Source organism: Zonotrichia leucophrys, chromosome 17 (genome assembly GCF_028769735.1).
Source record: "Zonotrichia leucophrys gambelii isolate GWCS_2022_RI chromosome 17, RI_Zleu_2.0, whole genome shotgun sequence".
Lineage (NCBI taxonomy): Eukaryota > Metazoa > Chordata > Aves > Passeriformes > Passerellidae > Zonotrichia > Zonotrichia leucophrys.
The window spans coordinates 3444197-3463574 of NC_088186.1; the positions used below are offsets into that span (position 1 = coordinate 3444197).

General features: G+C 45.4%; 1 protein-coding gene across 3 annotated transcripts in view; it reads left to right on the plus strand.

Moving 5' to 3' along the window:
* Window positions 1-18454, plus strand: part of BRD3 (bromodomain containing 3) — a 39480-nt gene extending 21026 nt beyond the window's left edge. For all 3 annotated transcript variants that reach the window (XM_064727407.1, XM_064727408.1, XM_064727406.1), the window contains exons 4-12: window positions 509-656; window positions 2039-2253; window positions 4689-5060; window positions 9188-9316; window positions 9673-9864; window positions 10202-10437; window positions 10923-11215; window positions 12926-13054; window positions 13744-18454. In XM_064727407.1, coding sequence (XP_064583477.1) covers window positions 509-656; window positions 2039-2253; window positions 4689-5060; window positions 9188-9316; window positions 9673-9864; window positions 10202-10437; window positions 10923-11215; window positions 12926-13054; window positions 13744-13859 — 1830 coding nt within the window. In that variant the 3' untranslated portion in view covers window positions 13860-18454. The remainder of the gene's footprint in view (window positions 1-508; window positions 657-2038; window positions 2254-4688; window positions 5061-9187; window positions 9317-9672; window positions 9865-10201; window positions 10438-10922; window positions 11216-12925; window positions 13055-13743) is intronic.
* The last annotated feature ends 924 nt before the right edge of the window (window positions 18455-19378 follow it).

The following is a 19378-nucleotide window of genomic DNA, read 5'->3' on the forward strand; positions in this document are numbered from 1 at the left end:
TACACACATTTAAATTGCTTTATTATTATTATTTTGGGTTTGGCTCGTTTGCTGTTTTGTTAGGTTGTTAAAATTCTTTGTGTTTTGTTTTCTCCAGTCATTTGTCATCATAGACCCAGACTGGAGAGCAGCTGAAACAAACAAATTAATTAGTTTGAGCCACAGAGTGTGTGTTTAGCCTCTTCCCTTGGACCTGCTGGCAAGCAGGGAAGGACAGCTCATCCGTTCCAGTTTGCTGCTTCCACGCTGCTGCACTGGATACTGGTTTATCAGGCTCCTTCTGAACTCCTGATCATTCTCTGGATGCAGCACACTTAGGGGCTGTAATTATTGCATGCTAGAGCAGAATAGAAGAGCAGGAGAGTGGCAGGAGGAGGGAGAAGAGCTAATCTGTTTATTGTCAGCGTTTGAATACCATAATTTATTTGAAGGGCCTCAGTGTTTTCTAAGCCTGGTCTTCACAGATATGTGAATGATACAACAAAGGCTCATATTCTTCTTTGTGCAGCCCACAGATGACATTGTCCTCATGGCCCAAGCCCTGGAGAAGATATTTCTGCAGAAGGTTGCCCAGATGCCTCAGGAGGAGGTGGAGTTGCTACCCCCAGTTCCCAAAGGCAAAGGTCGCAAGCCCTCAGCGGGCACACAGAGCACAGGTAGGGATCCATGCAGGGACAGGGGATGTTGGGAGCTGTTCCCAAGGCCTGGGACACCTCCTGAGCTGCTGGACTCTGCAGATGGTGCAGAGGCTGGGAAGGGAGAGCGTGGTCTCGCAGTTAAAGCAGTGGGGAGGAAGGTGGGAGATGTCTGGGGATGCTCACTCAGGGTTTCAGGGCTCGTGTGTCTCAAGGCCACCCTGCATTTGTCACACCAATCTTGCCATCTGTGATTTGCCCAGCCAGGCAGCACTTCAGGGAGGGAAGGCATTGCTGTTGCTTCTCTATGCAAAAAAACAACCCAAGATGTTCATAAATGCCAGTCTGCTGCCAGTGCCAGAGCATGGCATGGAAAGTCTTTAGAGATTTGGGTTTACACAGCTCCCCGTGGGTCCTGGCAGAATTCTGGCACAGCAGAGACTTGGACTCAAATTCTGCTAATTCCCTAAACCCTGTATATTTTCCTTTTGCACACATGATTGCAGCATCATAAAATTAAAGGATTTATTAAGCCGTTGCAAAAGGCTACATACACCATTGCATATCAGTGGAAATTAAGTTTAGATCAGCTTATTTAGAATTGATTTTAAATGGATTTAGGACTAAAATGTCCAAGCGTGGTAAAACAGTTCATAAAGGACCTTGTGTGGGCTGAGTTAAATGATGAGAGTAATTTTTTTTCCCTCTAAACAAGATCTAATTGTTGCTCTGGGAAAGTCAATTGTTCCTCTGTTTTCCCACATTTCAGGTGCTAAATGGAGCTATAAATCTATCCAAGCTCAGAGAAATTAATGATGATGTATCTTTTTATCAAAGGATGTTGAAACATAGAAGGAGGATTGCTGCTTTGGTTATTGGGCAGTAGGTTTGTCCCCCTTTATGTTAAACCACCAGGCAGGGTTTTAGCAGTGCAGGTGTAGCATCAGGGATGTCAGGATGCTTAAGCTCTACTGAGAATCATAAAATACAGAGTTGGAAGGTACCCACAGGAATCACTGAGCCCATCTCCTGTTCCTGCACAACCCCAAGAATCCCACCCTGTGCATTGTGGCAAATCTGAAGTGCTTTGCACTCCTGGCTGCTCAGGTGGCTCAGGGCAGTGGTTGTTGCCATTTGCATGGTGTGAACACCTCCCACTGTTCCATCTCCTGCTCTTGCTGAGCTCAGTGCAGCTCTGGGAGCATCCAAGGGGTAAAAGCTATCCCAGAGCAACACTCCATGTGAAAAGCTGCAATTATTTTTCGTGTGGCTGACCGGTGTAACAGCACCGAGCGAATCCCACCGTGTTCTCTGTGCTCTCCGGGATCCCTTTGCCAAGTCCAGTTTGCTCCCAGTACCCTCCCATGTGTGCCCACCAGCACCTTTCCCCTCTGCTTTGACAGGAGCGCAGCAAGCCGTGGCCGTGTCTTCCGTGTCCCCGCCGGCGCCGTTCCAGAGCGTCCCTCCAGCCGTGTCTCAGACTCCCGTCATCGCTGCCACCCCCGTGCCAACCATCACCGCCAATGTCCCGCCTGTCGCCGCCCCTGCCGCCGCCGCCCCGCCCCCGCCCGCCGCTCCGATCATGCCCGTGGTGCCTCCCACGCCCCCGGTCGTCAAGGTAAATGCACTGCCAGCCCTCGCTGCTGGGTCCCTGCTGTCCTGCATTCATCGCTGGGTGTTGGGGTGGAGAGGGGTGAGAGCGGTTCTGCCGCTTTCCACACGGTCCAGCCGAGGTGATGGCACCCGTGTGTGCTCCTGCTCGGTTCCAGCCTCTCCTTTCACAGCCTTCCCCTGTGCTGCTGCTCCAGGGCTCTTGGAATTCTCCTCATTTTACACCAGATAGCTCAGAGCATCCTTTCCCTCTGTGACTGAGCTCCTGATTTTACTGGGGTTCTTCATTTAAGGTTTGCTGCCCAAAGCATCTCTTCCCTCTGTGACTGAGCTGATTTTACTGGGGCTGTTCATTTAAGGTTTGTATCTCAAAGCATCTCTTCCCACTTTGACTGAGCTCCTGATTTTACTGGGGCTGCTCCTTGAAGGTTTGTATCCCAAACCATCTTTTGTCTCTTTTACTGAGCACCTGATTTTACTGGGGCTGTTTCTTTAGCGCTTGTATCTCAGAGCATCTCTTCCCACTCTGACTGAGCTCCTGATTTTACTGGGGCTGTTATTTTAAGGTTTGTATCTCAAAGCACCTTTTCCCTCTGTAACTGAGCTCCTCATTTTACTGGGGCTGTTCCTTTAAGGTTTGCAGCCCCAAGCATTTCTTCCCTTTGTAACTGAGCACCTGATTTTACTGGGGCTGCTCCTTTAACATTTGCAGCCCAAAGCATCTCTTCCCTCTGTAACTGAGCTCCTGATTTTACTGGGGCTGTTCATTTGAGGTTTATATCCCAAAGCATTTCTTCCCTCTCTGGCTGAGCTCCTGATTTTACTGGGGCTGTTCCTTTAAGGTTTGCAGGCTCCAGCATTAGGAATGTTCCTCTCTGCTTTCAGCCAGTTCAAGACAAGCCTGTCACTCCAGTTGGAGGAGACTGATGTTGCCTGCAGCTTTTGGGTGCATTAGTTCTGTCTTCCTTACTGAGTAATCTTTTGGGAGTTGTCACTGGTGTTTTGCTATTTATTATGTTAATTTATGGGTAAATGAAGACATTACCTAAATAATTGAAATTCTCTTAGCAAGCTGTGAATTGCTTTAAAAATGATGAAAGCATAGCTCAGAGAAAGCTGGGGATCTTTTTATCTAAACTGTGGAATTAACTGCAACAGTTTTGGTTGTGAGGTTGCTTGGACCAGCAGAGGCACAGAATTCTTTTGGTTTTTAACCCCAATAGTTTGGGAATTCCTAGAGAAATTGTCAGATCTTGCAGCTAAGCTCTCCTCCTGTCTCACATTTCAGTTTCTGTCCAAATAACTTGCTTCTGAGAATCAATTTCATTTTAAAACTCAAGGATGAACCCAGAAGTGAGTTTGCCAAATACACACTGCAAAATTAATTCTGCTTGGGATTTACTTAAGATTTTCCTTAGATTTCTCCAAGGAACTTTTTCCTCCCTATCTTCCTCTCCAGAGAAATAAATCCTTGATAGGAGCACGAGAGAGCTGAATGGACAGTCCCAGCTTGAATTTATGTGAGAGGGTTTATTTGCTTAAGGCAAAATCTACCTTAGCACACCCACTAAATACAGGGGAGTGAGGATTCATGGGTCTTTGGTGATTAATATGCTTTGGTTCAGAACTTACAGCCTGATCCTGCCACTGGGGACTCAGACATGTGCTTAAGTTACTGACACTTGCTCAGGCCCTGTGCATCAGCTGAGCTGCAGTAATTGACTGGGTGTCCTCCTTCCCCTTGCCAAACACCAGGTAAGAGTCCTGGTTCCCTCTCAGGGAAATAACACATTTTACAGCATGGTTGGGCTTGGGTTGGAGCCATGCAAATGGTTGGTTACTGTGGCTCAGGTGATGTGCAGTGTTGGAGCCTGTAGTCACAAATCCCATTTATCCCAGTGAAATAACCGGTATTTTTTCTGTCAGAGGACAGGCAAAACTAAGGATGAGTGAAATATGGGTCTCCTCAAGCCAGGTCTCATAATCTCTTGGAGATCTATTTCACACCCAAGATAGCTCAGCTACCTTAAAAGGCATAAAATCAGCAGGATGGCTTCTGTGATAGTGTTGGAAACAAAAAGTTTTAATAAAAGGCAAAATTACAAAACTCTTTATAGAGAAAAACTGAGCCAGGTGCAAGAGATCCTTGCCCCTGGTAAACACCCCACAAAAGCAATTTGTTTCTTTGTTCTCTTCTTTTTCTACTAAATTGCTTTGGACAGAAGGCAAAAAGTCCTGCCTAATAGCTCTCCTTAATTTTGAGGTGAAGCCCCCCCAAGTCCTATGAGATGTCTTTTCACCTAATTGAGGAGAGAAATTTGTGAGCTTATTTCCTTTTTAAGGGGACAAAGGATGCTTTTGTCACTCGCATTCCTATAGATGAGCTGTGCTAGGGTCTCTGCAGGCCATGCCCTCATGGAGCCTGTCCCTGTGCCGTTTCAGAAAAAGGGAGTGAAGAGGAAAGCAGACACCACCACGCCCACCACGTCTGCCATCACTGCCAGCAGGAGCGAGTCCCCCACGCCGCTGTCGGACCCCAAACAGGCCAAAATCATCGCGCGCAGGGAGAGCGGCGGCCGCCCCATCAAGCCACCAAAGAAGGACCTGGAGGATGGAGAGGTCCCTCAGCACGCAGGGAAGAAGGGCAAACTCTCTGAGCACCTCAAGTACTGTGACAGCATCCTCAAGGAGATGCTCTCCAAGAAGCATGCAGCCTATGCATGGCCCTTTTACAAGCCCGTGGATGCAGAGGCTTTGGAATTACATGACTATCACGATATAATCAAACACCCCATGGATCTCAGTACTGTGAAAGTACGTCCTCTTTTACCACCTCTTTTGGCACGGGGTCCCTCTGCTTGCAGAGGACTGGCTCCTTTGTGGGAGGGGGGAAAGGGAAAGGGTGGAAACTGAACCTGTTTGGAAACCAGCTGGATATTTTTATATTTTGTTTCCTTCCCCTCTCCCTTTTTTGCCCTAACCTGGGACAGCTTTTTTTTTTTCTGCCCTGCAAAGCAAATGATGTACACAAAGTACAATGGCATCCTCTACTCTTTGTGGACAGTCCAGGTATTTAACTGGTGTTCTTAGGATTGTGTTGCACTCTGAGAAGAGGAGGTGCTTTATTTCATAGGATTCAATTGATGGTATCCCATTTCCAGAAGCTGCTGCCTGCCTACTTGGTGGTGGCAGATTGGCTTACACTGAGCAATTCCAGCTGGGATGTGATGGTACTCAGGCAGATATGTGCTGGTTTTGTGGTTCATACTTGTCTCCTCAAGAGTATGGTCCAATATTCTTGTTTTTCCCAGTAGGTTTGGAGGTTTGCTGAATCCCTTCATGAAGCAAAGCCACATCTTTGCAGTTCTCATCTTCTTGTGAGCCTGGCACTGCATTCTGTATTGATGGAGGGGAGACTTCCATGGTGGCAGGAGGTGAAGATGTTGTTGCTGGCTTTCACTGGCATTGCCAGAAGGGTTTTAGTGCCAGCTGAGCCAGTGCCTGGGATTGTCTGAATGCCCAGGTGACAGAAGGGCAGCTGTGCTTGTAATTCCTGTCATGGTACCCAGGAGCAGCATGTCACACTCTGATGTGCCATGCATCCATCCCAGGGGTCCTCTGGGTCTCCAGACATGCCTGCAGCCTCCTAGCTGAAGCCCCAGGTGATAGCAGGAAGATTAGAGATGGACAGAGTGAAATCCTGACCCTCTCAAATATTTCCATGTGTGCTTAGGTGATTTCTTATTGCAAGAGATTATTGTGCTGTGTTCTGAAAAATCTAGGTGCAAAGTTGTGATTTCTTGGGTTGTGATTTCTTCATGCTTAAATCTCTTTAGGGCCCTGACTTCATTCTTTTAAAATTGTACACCTCTGCCCCTCTCTGGCAAGTGCAGGTGATATCCTCCCTCTGCACCTGACTGGTGTGGGGTAGAAAATTGGAGACAGGCTGATGGCAAACCCAGCGGAGTCTTTTACAGCTAAAGACTCTGGGTTTCTCATTCCACATGGCAGTATTTTTCTTAATTAAGTTGTTTGAAGTGCTGTCTGGTATTGGTTTTTTATGGAGTGTTTTATTGTCATAGCTCTTGGCCTGCAGATCATGGTGTGACTTCTCAGAGATGCAGCTCATCATCTGTTCACTGTGTGGAACAGAAACCTGCCATTTGCAGGCACTGTCATTTTCCAGTGTCAGGGACTTCCACTGTGGCTCTGAAAGGTTTTTCAATTTAATTCTGCCCAAGTGACAATGGCTGTGATAAAGGAGCACATCTAAGGGCCTCCAAACTAACCTGGGAGGAATGATGTGAGAAAGTAAAACACAAGCATTGCTGCAGCTGTAACACATCTTGTCTCTTATTTCTGTGGCTGTTGGGTTTGATTTTCCCCAGAGAACATCCTTCATGTCCAGGAGCATTTTTTTTTCCCTGGCAGAGATGTCCCCAGGAGGGTTTGGAGGTTGTTTGCTCTGTGTGTGGTGCAGGAGGCAGGTTGGCTGTTGTGACTGTGCCAGGGGCAGAGAGATGTGCTGGAATTTTGTGCTGTAATGGGAACAGCTGCAGGGACAGGATCTCTGAGCTCATCTCCACCTCAATTCTCTTTATCAGAGAAGGAAAGAGCAGAGCTGCTTGGAGTAGGAAAAGGTGGGAATGTGAGGAGAGAGAGGCAGCAGCTGTAATTCCCTGTGAGGAGGGGGATGCACTGAGGCTGGAGCTGCTGCCCTGTCCCCAGGCAGGCAGGGACCATTGCAGAGCATCCCTGTCCCCCTCTGTGGGGCTGGGGGACCTGGAGCACCTCTTGTGCTCCATCCTCTGGCTGCCAGGTCCCAGCAGTGCCATGGATGTCGCTTTACTCAGTGGTGAGCAAGCAGCAAGCCTTGCTGTGCAGGATTTCCACAAGGAAATTCTACTTTAGGAATAAAGCACTTCCTCCTGGGATGTAACTCTGCTCACCCCTTATTTTTCCTGCAGTTTCAGAGCAGCTGAGTTCAGGGTCTTAAAAGTGAGGAGACATTCTTTGTGTCCTCTGTGGGCAGGACAAAACTTAGAGCAAGGGACACATCAGACATAAGGAAACAAATTTATGAGCAGTAAAGATGATTAAAACAATTGATTGAGGGGGAAAATGAGATCCTCTGTCCCACAGACAGTGGGTGAGCTGCCCTGCCTGACTCCTGATTTCCAGTTGTACATATAACCACTTTTTTTTATTTGTAAGCAGCTGGATATCTCCAAGTGTATTTATAAGATATTCAAACCCACTTATTCAAAGTGCTTTTCTTTCTTTTGTTAAGCTAATTATTCTTTATAAGAAAACAAAACAAAAAATCCACAGATTAAAAACTGTAGGGCTAGAAAACTGTTGAGTTTGGATGAAAAGCAAAGCCCCAGACACTGGAATGTATTTCATAGGCAATAATCAGGCCCTGAGTATGCCAAACAAATATAAAAAGGCCTTTCATGCAGTAAGATGTATTTTAAAATAAATGGGCCCTTTGGTTTGAACATATGTTTTGCTTTGGAATTGGTCTGAGAGCCTTTTCAGACAGGAGCACCACAAACCTATTTCCCTTTCTGCTTTTTTGTGCTGTGCCTTCCAGGCTGTCTCCTGGTTTATTCACCAGGAAAATGAGGTCTCCTGACAAAAGTTTGACAGATGTCTGGCTGCAGCACAGCAGGCAGCAAGGCTGCAGGGATGTCACCACCCTGCACCAGCTCCCACAGGAGCTGAACTCCTGGAGGTGAAATTCTACCCCTTCTCACAACAAAAACAGCTCCAGGAGTCATTGCAGTGTTTCAAGACAGTTAGAAGGTCTATCACAGCTGTGAAATTTCTGTAGTTCTGTGAAAAATGGGAGTTTTGCTTGAGTTAGGGGTGGGTGATAGACCCTGAGCACCCCTGCTTGCTGTTGGGATGGGGGATGTCTGTCCCCATCATGTCCAGTCACCCCTTCCCTTCTCTGGGCACACAGGTGCCCAAGACATACAAAAGGGAAGCCTGTAAGCACTTGGCAAATAGAGAATTTCTTTAAACCCAGGTCTTTTAAATGCAAATGAAACCTAGTGTTAGCTTCTGGTTCCTTTCAGCAGGAGTAATTGGAGCTAAGGTTTTATACATAGTAGTAATATATGCATCAAATCAATTAAGTGCTAGAAATGCTATAAACTGCTCTCCAAACCCAAGCCATTGAGTCCCAAACAGCAAGAGAAATGGCTGGAAGTGAGAGCTGAAAAAGAAGAGAAAGGAACAAGGTACAAATATTTGACATTTATCCTCACTACTCCAGGAGATTACATTATGAGTAGGTTCATAAAGGGTGAAGCCTGTATCCATTTCTATCAGTTGGATTTTAAATTAAGCGTGGGAGTTGTAGTTTCACTGTAAATGCCTATTTTGCTGTAGGAACTGCAGAGCAAACCTCCTGCCCTCTGCAGGAAATCAGAGTTAGATTTTCATGATCTTTTCTGCCCTTTCAGATTTACAAGACAAATATATCCAAGCATATGTAGAAATACACACTTAGGTACTCCTGTAATTGTAACTTGCTTGCTGACTCTTGCCCTTTCCATCCATGATCCTTGTTTCTCTTAGTTCCTGATCCATTTTTCTAAACTATTCTTCTAATAATTTCTAAATGTTTTCTTGTAGAATGTGGACCCTGACAGATTTATATTCTACTACTTAGAAAACAAGGCCAGTTTAGAATCTTAGTGTTTAAACTGCTATGAGATATCAACTTCTTTAATTGCCTGGCGTTTGCTTGTTTTATAAAGCAGAAACTCTGAATGTTATTTAGGAACAAATAACCCAAATCAAACTTCCATTCTCTTAGATGGGATTTTTGAGGCTCTTCTGAGGTTCATGTGTCCTCCATGCAGTTGCTACAAATTCCTTTTGCTTATGGCTTTTCTTTTTTCTTTCCCCTTTGGCTTGTTTATTTGCAGAAAAAGATGGACAGTCGGGAATACCAGGATGCACAAGGTTTCGCAGCAGATATTCGGTTAATGTTCTCTAATTGTTACAAGTACAATCCTCCAGACCACGAGGTGGTGGCCATGGCCAGGAAGCTCCAGGTAAAGGTGTTGCCAAATGCATCTTCCAGAGTGTTTTTGGTTCAGGTAAAGGTGAGATCCAGGTGTGGATCTGCTCTTGGCACCATTAAAGGAGATTCCTCCAGCCCTTGGAAAGAGCTTCGTGCTCTCTGCAGGACTGTTGTGCTCTTCACATGGCATGGGCCCAATGCCACGTTCAGCTCCTAAAATATTGCATTTAAAGTAATTGGAGGATTTTCTTGGGCTTTTCAGATGGGCAACCATATTTTGTATATTGTTATTTACTTGTAGTACACCTGCCCCTGATGTATTTGAGACCAGAGTGAGCTGTCGGTGGCCGAGGCTCCTTCGGTCACCAATTCTCCTCCTTTTTGCAGGATGTCTTTGAGATGAGGTTTGCAAAAATGCCCGATGAGCCTGCAGAGGCCCCCCCTCCACCTCCCCCAACAGCCCCAGTGGTGAGCAAAAGCACAGAGAGCAGCCACAGCAGCGAGGAGAGCTCCTCAGACTCCGACAGCTCCGACTCCGAGGAGGAGCGGGCGACTCGGCTGGCCGAGCTCCAGGAGCAGGTACTGCACCATCCCAGCTGTGTGTCCTTGCATTAGACAGAGCACAGCAGCAGGAATTGTGTCCTGAAGAATCCCACCTAGGCTGGCATGCAGGGAAACATCCCCAGCCTAAGGGGAAAAGCATTCAGCTGTGCAGTCAGTGCATGTTGGATGTAACGGTGATTTTCTTCAGGATGATTTTTCTCAGTGCTGATGCTCTCCTTCCTTCTGGGATCCCAGAGTATGAGCTGCTTGATTTTTGGCTTTAGGCTATACTTACACCTTGGGATGTAGAGGGAAGGCTTTGTGGAGGCAGCAGTTACCTTGCCCTGATGGTTTTTCCCCTGTCTCCCCCCAGCTGAAAGCCGTCCATGAGCAGCTGGCTGCACTGTCCCAAGCGCCAGTGAACAAACCAAAGAAAAAAAAAGAGAAGAAGGAGAAAGAGAAGAAAAAGAAAGATAAAGAGAAGGAAAAAGAAAAGCACAAAGTCAAAGCTGAGGAGGAGAAGAAACCCAAGGTGGCTCAACCACCAAAACAAGCCCAACAGAAGAAAGCCCCAGCTAAGAAAGCGAACAGCACAACCACAGCTAACAGGTGAGAGCCAAGAGCTTCCAGCTCTGCCCCTAATTCCTGGGGAAGCTCAGTAGTTGTTAATTTGCTGCTGAATACTGTTCCCATTCCCAGACAACTCCAGGGAGTCTTTAACTCAGAGCTGGCAGTGGAACCACTGTGTTTTCACTGTCCAGCTCTTTGAATCCCTGCCTGATTGCTCTCAGATAAGGTTTTGGGGGGGTTGCCTTTTGTGCAGCCACCAAGAACGTGCCATTTTATGGCTGCCCTCCTGCTGCTACTTGGGCTCATTGTCACACTCCACAGGGCTAAAATATAATAGGAACACAACAGCTGATCTCAGGCTGCTGAACTTTTTCAGCACTTGTGCTGCTGTTCCAGCCATCTGACGAGAGCTTCAAAGCCAAGAGCATGGGGATATTTGTTACGAGGGAGTCAGGGGGAAAAAAAAAAAATAGAATTCATTGCTGTGTCCCCATGAATGTTTTCATGCTTGACAACCTCCCCAGGCAGCCCAAGAAAGGAGGCAAACAGGCATCTGCAACCTACGACTCGGATGAGGAGGAGGAAGGGCTGCCCATGACCTACGACGAGAAGCGACAGCTCAGCCTGGACATCAACCGCCTGCCCGGGGAGAAGCTGGGCAGGGTGGTTCACATCATCCAGTCCAGAGAACCCTCCCTCAGAGACTCCAATCCCGACGAGATTGAAATAGATTTTGAAACCTTGAAGCCCACAACGTTACGAGAACTGGAGAGATACGTGAAATCTTGTTTACAGAAAAAACAAAGGAAACCATTTTGTAAGTCAACCTCCTGGGGCACGTGTTCCCCCCAGCAGCTCCTGGGCTCAGCTCTGGAGTCAGGGCATGTGTATTGAGATTCTCTTATCCACCTGGTGGGTATGTGGTGGCAGGAATTTTTTAGAGATTCTTTTCTCCCAAGGAAATGTACAGAAACTTCCTGTTTTTCTCTGTTCTTTCTTCCCATGGTGTCCTGCTGCAGAGACCTGGAGAGCCAATTGTTCCTCTGCAAGACCTGTGGGATGCCTTTATTACTTACCCAGGCTCTGGAAGGCCCTGTAAAGGTTTCAGTCTCATTGTGTCAGGTGTTACATGCATACATCTGGAAGGATCAGTTTCTTACCCTGAATAGTTTAGCATCTAATTAAGAAGGAAACAAAAAAACGTGGCTGGGATCCAAACCACCAAGGCAATAAATGATTTGCACAAGGTTACCTGGTTACCTGTGGATTCTGGGTGTGTCTGAGTTGTGTATCCACCCCAAAACTGCTCTTGCTGTGTGTCCTGATCACCACATTGGCCTCACCCTCTGTCAGTCCAGAGGGTGAATGTCAATCTGCTGCTGAGTGTGTGGTTCAGTGTGGGACAGACTTTGTGTCTCATCCACAAAGCGAATTCTGCAGCCCCTGGAGAGTTTAGCTCCAGCTGGACAGCAGTAGCATCACTTACCTGAAGTGCTCCTGGCCCTCTTGGTTAAGAGTTCATTCCTTCCTCAGGATTTTCAGGAAGGCCTAAGCAAAGCACAGACTTTGACTTTTCTTTTTCCTTAATTTTTCCCCCTGAATCCTTCAGTGTTGGCCTAGCTCAGGAAAGGATTTTCCAGAGTTCTTAGGAACAGGAAGCATCCTTCGGTTTTGGAACCAGAGCACAGAGTAACACAGATAACCTCAGATATCCACTCTGTGAGGCTGGCATGCCTGACTCCTGTGCTGAGTGTTCCCTCTTAGGACTGTGCTTTCCAGTTTTCTTTTTTCATTGTGTTTTTTTAAACAGCTCACAGAAATGTAGGTATTTCCTTGCTGGATCAGGCAAAATATCTGGCTCCTGTCTTGTGCTTCCATTCCTGGCCAACACCTGTGTTCAATTACTCCTCCTTTGGAGGAATATTTCCTTTCCTTGGCAGTGTGAGTGTTGCTGGTCCTTCTCACCCTTTCCATCCTGATGCAGTTACATTCCTGTTGTCTGCCAGCCTTTGCCTCAGTTGGTTTTTAATTTGCCTTTGTTTGTTTTGTTTTCTATTTAGAGCAACATAAACCACAGTAGATTCTTGCGTGAGGGGATCAGAAGTTTTAATGGCAGATGCTTTTCTCCTGACAACCTTTAATGGGACACTTTATTTTACAGGGCAGAAAACCCATGTAACAATTCTGTAATTACAAATCTGTAATTATTGACCATATAACTGGCTGGTAAGTAACCTGTAATGACAAGGTTATTACATGGATATTTCTATCTTCTAAAATACTTTCCAGAAGATCTCTCTTAAAAAAAAAAAATTGCATGTTAACAGGATGGTGGTTGATTTGATGAGCAAGGCAACTTCAGGTGTTGTCTTCTCTCTGGGATGTGTAGTTGCTGTGTGAGCACTGGATGTTGGCAGTGTCACTGCAGAGTGTGCACACAGATGTACATGCCCTGTAAAATAGTGATGTCCACTCTTTCCCCCTGCATCCCTTGCACTTTCAGAAACTCTGCCTTCCTCCCCCACAGCTGCCAGTGGCAAAAAGCAAGCAGCAAAGTCAAAAGAAGAGTTAGCTCAGGAAAAGAAGAAAGAACTAGAAAAACGGTTACAGGACGTCAGTGGGCAGCTAAACAACAACAAGAAGCCTGCAAAGAAAGGTAATGGCTTTGGCTTTATGGGAAAACAGCACCCCAAAAGTGAACAGACTTTGTCACACACCACTTTTCTCTCCTCCTTTGCTCTCAGAATCAGCTTTAAAGGTGCAAAACTTCTTATCCAGCAGCATAAAGAGAACAGCTGGGGATTACCAGCATGATTTAGCCACCCAGGGCTGTGGTGGTGTTCACAGGGGTCCCAGGATGAGGGAAGGGACGAGGATCTGAATCCATGTTTCAGAAGGCTGATTTATGATATATATTATATTAAAATAAAGGCTGATTTATTATTTTATGATATATATATTATATTAAAACTATACTAAAAGGATAGAAGGAAGGATTTCATCAGAAGGCTAGCTAAGAATAAAATAGCAAAGAATGATAATAAAGGTTTGTGGCTTGGGCTCTCTCACTGTGATTGGCCATTAATTAGAAACAACCACATGAGACCAATCCCAGATGCACCTGTTGCATTCCACAGCAGCAGATAACCATTGTTTACATTTTGTTCCTGAGACCTTTTAGTTTCTTAGGAGGAAAAACCTTAAGGAAAGGATTTTCCATAAAATGTCAGTGGCACAGGGCAGCAGCGCTGCCGCCCTGTGGGTCCGACTGGGCACAAAGAGGAACAACCCTGGTGTCCCGCAGCTCCCTGTGGGTAACCCCATCCCTCCCTGCTGTCCCCGCAGAGAAATCCGGCTCCACTCCCTCCGGAGGCCCCTCCCGGCTCAGCAGCAGCTCCTCCTCCGAGTCCGGGAGCAGCAGCTCCAGCGGCTCCAGCTCGGACAGCAGCGACTCGGAATGAGCAGGGACACACGGACACACCCCCCAAACGGACACCCCTGCTCTGCAGTGTCCCCTCCCCTCCTTACCCCTGCTCTCGGGTGGTCAGGTTTTATCCCCTCTCTCTTTTCTCTGACTTGTTTTTTTATTTTATTTTTTAACTCAGTGTTACAAAAGGTATTTTCCTTTTTTTTTTTTTTTTTTTTTTTGGGGGGGGGGCTCTCTTTTAATAGGTCAAAGATCTTTGAGTGTGTGTGTGTGACTAGACTTTATGACAAATAGTTCCCTTTGCATAAAGTCTCTAAAATTTACATTTATCTGGAGAAAATTGGTCGAAAATGGAAGAACTTTGAGCTCTTAGCAGGAGATTAATAGAAAATTCTGCAAGGTTTGTAGTACATTTCCCTCCCAGCCCTTCCCTCTGCCCAGAATATTCTCTTTTAATAAGCCTGCCTGGCTCACACAAGGTAAAAACCATCTTTTTTTAAAGAAATCTCTGTAAAATGGTACTGTATCTGAAAGATGTTAGCTTTTGAACTAGTTGGTGTATTTGTTATTAGCACTAGTATTCTTAATCTCCAAGTCTACAGTGTGATGAAAATGTCAGATGCTATCATCTTTTTACATAAAAACAACAAAAAAAATCCAAAAAAATTCTCATGTACTGTGGATTGCTAACATGCTTTTTTTTTTAAATCTTGCTAGAGGCATAGGCACCTGTTCAGGAAGGTCTTGAAGCATGAATTTAACTTTTAAGCACACAAGCAATAGAAGTTGGTTGCATTTCTTGGTTTTCCACTCAGAAGCTTCACTTTTCCTGGGGATTCATTGGGAAGAAAGGGAGCAAGGGACACACTCAAGTTTCTTGGGAATGTTATTTTTACCATTAAACAGATCATTTCCAGGAAATGGGATGCTCTCTATGAAAGTTTCCATGGAATTGTCAGGAGTTTTTTTTTTGGCTGGGAGTTGTCAGCTGGAGCCTGGAGTGATGCCTGCAGTGCCCAGCACGAGTCATGTGCCCATTGCTGGGCACATCTTGGGCATTTTCTCCATGACAAACACCTCAGGCTGGGCTTAAAATAAAGCAGCACTTGAGCTCCAGCTGAGGCTGAGCTGGCAGGGGAAGTGGAGAGGGATTATTTTGTGTGTGTTTGGGCTTTTTGCTTTTGAGTTTGCTTTGGTTTTTCTCCCTTCTCCTCATAGGAGTGAGCTCCTAGAAAAGGGGAGTGCTCCTCCTGTGTCAGGCAGGGTTCAACTTCCAGGCACTGAAATGTTTTACCTCAATGAAAAGAAGAAAGAGGGGAGGGAGGAGAAAAAAAAAAAGCTAATTTTTTTAAAGCTTGCTAATTTTTTTATAGCTTGCTATTTGTTTTTTCAGCCCAGCCTAATGTTTTGATCTGCACTGCTGCAATACACCCTGGTTTCAGTGTCCCTAATTTCATGTATATACCATGATTTTATTTATTAAACACTATTGGTCGTTTAAAATATAATAAAATCTTAACAAAAGCAAAGCTGAGGTTTTGCAGGCCAGCAGACAGGAAGACTTTTAATGAGGTTTGAACCAGATTAAAACAAACAAACAAACAACAAAGCAAATAAAAATCCACAACTTTATTTATATACCTTGGACTTTCTACCTACAGGTGCTACAGTCCAGTCTCTCGTGTGTCTGGTGCTCTGTCATGTTTGGTGTGTTCATTTTTAGATTTTTTTCCTTTTCTTCTCACCCCAGCTCCCTTTTTTCCTGTTTTGTACAGATTTTGGAGGCATACACTTCAATACAATTTTATTTTCTCAGTGGTCTTTTTTCCTCCCCTCTTTTTTTGTTTTGGTAGAACAATGGGGGTTTTATCCTTTTCTAATCCAATTTTAGGGAAACACCAATTCTATAATTACATCCAATTTGTACTCTGAGGGGCAGAAGTTTTATTGTAAATTCTTTTTATTGTAAAGAAAAAAAAAATGCACAGAATTTAACAGAAAGTTCTGCCTTTCCATCTCAAGCACCAGCCCCTAAAACTGCCTCTCCCCTGTGGGGTAGCCCAAAAATTCACCTTCTGAGCTCTCCCAGTGGTGCAGATTACTCCAGATTTTATTTTCCCTGCAGGTGAGTGGTCCTGGAGGCCCCTCAAGGCCTGCCCAGATTTCCTTTCACAGCAATTGAAAGAAAAATGTTCTGATTTTTACTAAAATTCATTATTTTTCTTTTCCATTAACAATGGAGTTCTGCTTTTTATTCATGATTTTTCTTTTCCATTAACAATGGCGTTCAGTTCTGATTTTATTTTACTATTTTTTTAAGTTCTGCCCTTACAAAACCTTCCCCCAGCCAGATCCCTGGTAATATATTTTCAGAATTTACTATGAGGAAATGTAATATTCACCTAATTAAGAGCTTGGGTTTCTTTTCAACGGGGTTGGGTTTCACCTGTGTTTCTCCTGTTGCCTGCGACTTGAATGATCAAAACCATGGAATATTTTAAGGAATAATTGCAACCAATTCACTGCCATGGCTTTTGGATAAACAAACTCCCAGTTTTCCCTTCCTGGGACCTTTTCCTGCCTGCTTGACCCTGAGCTGTGGTGGGGAGGACAAACCGGAGGCGACACAGAAAATCCTGGGAATTTCAGCTCTGGCACCTGGAACAGCCCCTGGGACACACAGACAGCCCTCAGGGGGCTGCCCCACCAGAATTCCTTGGAAAAGCTGGAGCCTGAGGGTTGAGAACCAGGTGGGATGTGATGGGAGAAGGCGTGGAGGATCCTCCATCCTGCAGGAGCATCCCTGGAAAATCTGCCAAGGCCACCACGGAATGGGAACAATGTGCTGCACATCTCTGATCCACCAGCTGCAACTTGGGCTTCCACTTCTTGGGAAAACTTTGCACGGAAATTGAGGTGTTCCCAACCAAATGGAGCGAGGAGAAATCCATTTTGGCATGACTGAGAGAAGAATTTGGTGACTCCTCCCTTCCAAATGGTGTCCTCACACTTTTCCATTCCCAGCTTGTTTGTAGTGCTCTTTATCCCCACCATGTCCATGGGGGTGCCTCTTGTACATCCTGAGTTTCTCCAGGAAAGAAAAGATGTTTCCAGTCCAGAGTAAGTAGCAGCAGTCCTCAATGAGTTGGGAACTGAAGCAACAGAGCATTTATTTAACTGGGTTTTATTGCATGACACGTCAGTCCAGATGTCACAAAATAACTTGGAAACCATCAAACACACGACGTTTGAAGGACATTTTTAAACTTAAGAATAAAAAAGGAAAAAAAAAAGGAAAAAAAAATTAAAATTTTTATGGTAGAATTTTTCTTGAATGAACAAAGTTTAACTTTGTTTTCCAGGGGAAACTTCACTGAAATCAGTATGATTTCATATGTATGCATACACACAGAGTTTTATTGAAACTGCTTTTTTCGGACTAATTCCTGTTTTGACAAAATATCTGACCAGACCTTTCTCAATCAACCAGCATTACTGCACCTTTAAAAAAAAAAAAAAACTTTGTGAACCTTTTCTCTGATTGTAAACTCAGCCTGTCTCGTGGCTCAGTGGGACCAGATGGAATCCCCATCCCAGCGAGCGAAGGAGTCTCAGCACACCCAACGTGTCATCCACACAACAAAACCATTGCAGCTCCTGTACTGGTGTGGTTTGAACCTTGCCTACCCCTGGCTGGCGAGGGTGGGAGCGATGTTTCAGGGCTGTGTCACTGCTGGCAGGGTGGTGACCCCCAAAAACACACACAAACATCGTTTCTGTGTGTGGAAATCCACAGCCCAGTTCCCCCTGAGCTCTCTTCCCTCTTCTCTGTGTGGTAGAAGCAGACTGCAGTTACCTAATCGAGTTCTTTCTCTGCTTTGGGGACTTTTAGAGCAGTTTTTAATTTTGATTTTTTTTTCCTTGTTTTGAAAGGAATGATTTTATTTTTTTTTTTAAAAGCTGGGGTTGGAGCTGAGGGGAAGGGATCGGGGCATGACAAAGACAAACCACAACCTTTTTAGTACTGGATTTTAAATTCGCAGTCTCTTCTCAACCCTGAGCAGTTACCACTAGGGCTAACTGTGGGCAGGCTCTGCATCAGTAAAGAGAAATTTAGGATTCCTTACACAGCAGCGTTATCTTGCTTTGAGCTGCATTTTGTAAAGAAAATGGTATTTGCATATCTTTTTAAAATGTCATTTTTAAAAAATAAATTAAACCACCAGCTAGGATTTGACACAGGCCACTTAGAACACAGCCCTGATACTGGCATAACCAATCCAGAAAGATTTGTTGTTGTATTTTTTTGTTTTGTTATTTTGGGGTTTTTTTAATATTTAAAAATAAAAAAGAAATTGTTACTTTTCTGTATGATGTGCATGCAAATTTACCGTAACTCTTTTTCTTAAAACTTTTTAGTGCCATTTCTAGTATATTCCTGTAAATGTCAGTTATTGAAAAGAAATGAGTCAATGTAAGTAGTTTAGCTTGTTTATTGCAAATTGCTGGCCTCAAACAAAACAGAATTAAAAAAAAAAAGAGTTAGAAAGTAATCTTTGATGTTACTGGTAATCACGGACCCTGGTCCTGGGGCATTCGTTTTGTTTTCATAATAAAAAGAAAAATTGTTTGGTGTGTGCAGTTTGATCCCATCTTTTCCCCTCTCCTCATCTTTTCCAGGTGGGGACTGGGCAGTGCCAGGAGCCAAACCCCAGGGTGTTGAATCCTGGTGCTACAAGTCCTGGAGTAATTTGGGAGTTGTTTTGGGAAATGTCAGAGCGGGGCAGCTCTGGGGTGTCTGAATCACATCTGGGTACCTGCAATAAAACTCCTTTAAATCCCCTTTTTTTGGTGAGGGAAACTCAGCTGCTCCCATGTCCCAGAGCAGCCAAGGAAGGGCTTGAGCTCTTCCCAGCATCCTACAGCCTGCAGGGTCTTAAATTCTGTGAGAATTGCTCCTGATTGAGGTATGTTGGGCTGAAAAGAAATCAAATTTCACTTCTTGGAAGCCACCAGGAGCTGCGGGAAGCAGAGGGACTTTGTGAGCTCAGGGTGACCTGGAAGGGGGGCCTGGAGCAGCTGTGCCAGTGCCAGCAGAGTCCTGGCATTGCTGTGTGGGGGCCAGGAGCTATTTTGGTCACCACAGAGGGTTGGGGTTGCTTTTGCTGTTTGCTTTTTGTGTGTGAGGTGGGGTTAGCACAGCCAGGCTGCCCCAGGGTTAATCTTTGTCTAACCCTGTTCCTGCTCGCTGCCCCTCCAAGGCTTCAGCAAAGCTCTTCCACTCTGCTCCTGTGGCAGGGACACTCCCGGGGGCTGTTTGTCCGTCTGTCCCCTAAACAGTCTCCTGTGAGGCAGGTGAGGATGTTCCTGAGGCATTTGCAGGTGAGTTGTTTCTGGGGGCAGCCAGCAAAGCTGTTTCTTCAGGCTGGGAGGAGATTGAGGACACACAGGACACAAAGTTCAACTCTCACTGCTCATGCCTTGAATGCTGGGGCTGCCAGAGGGACATTGAGGGGCTGGAATGAGTCCAGAGCTGGGGAAGGCTCTGGAAAG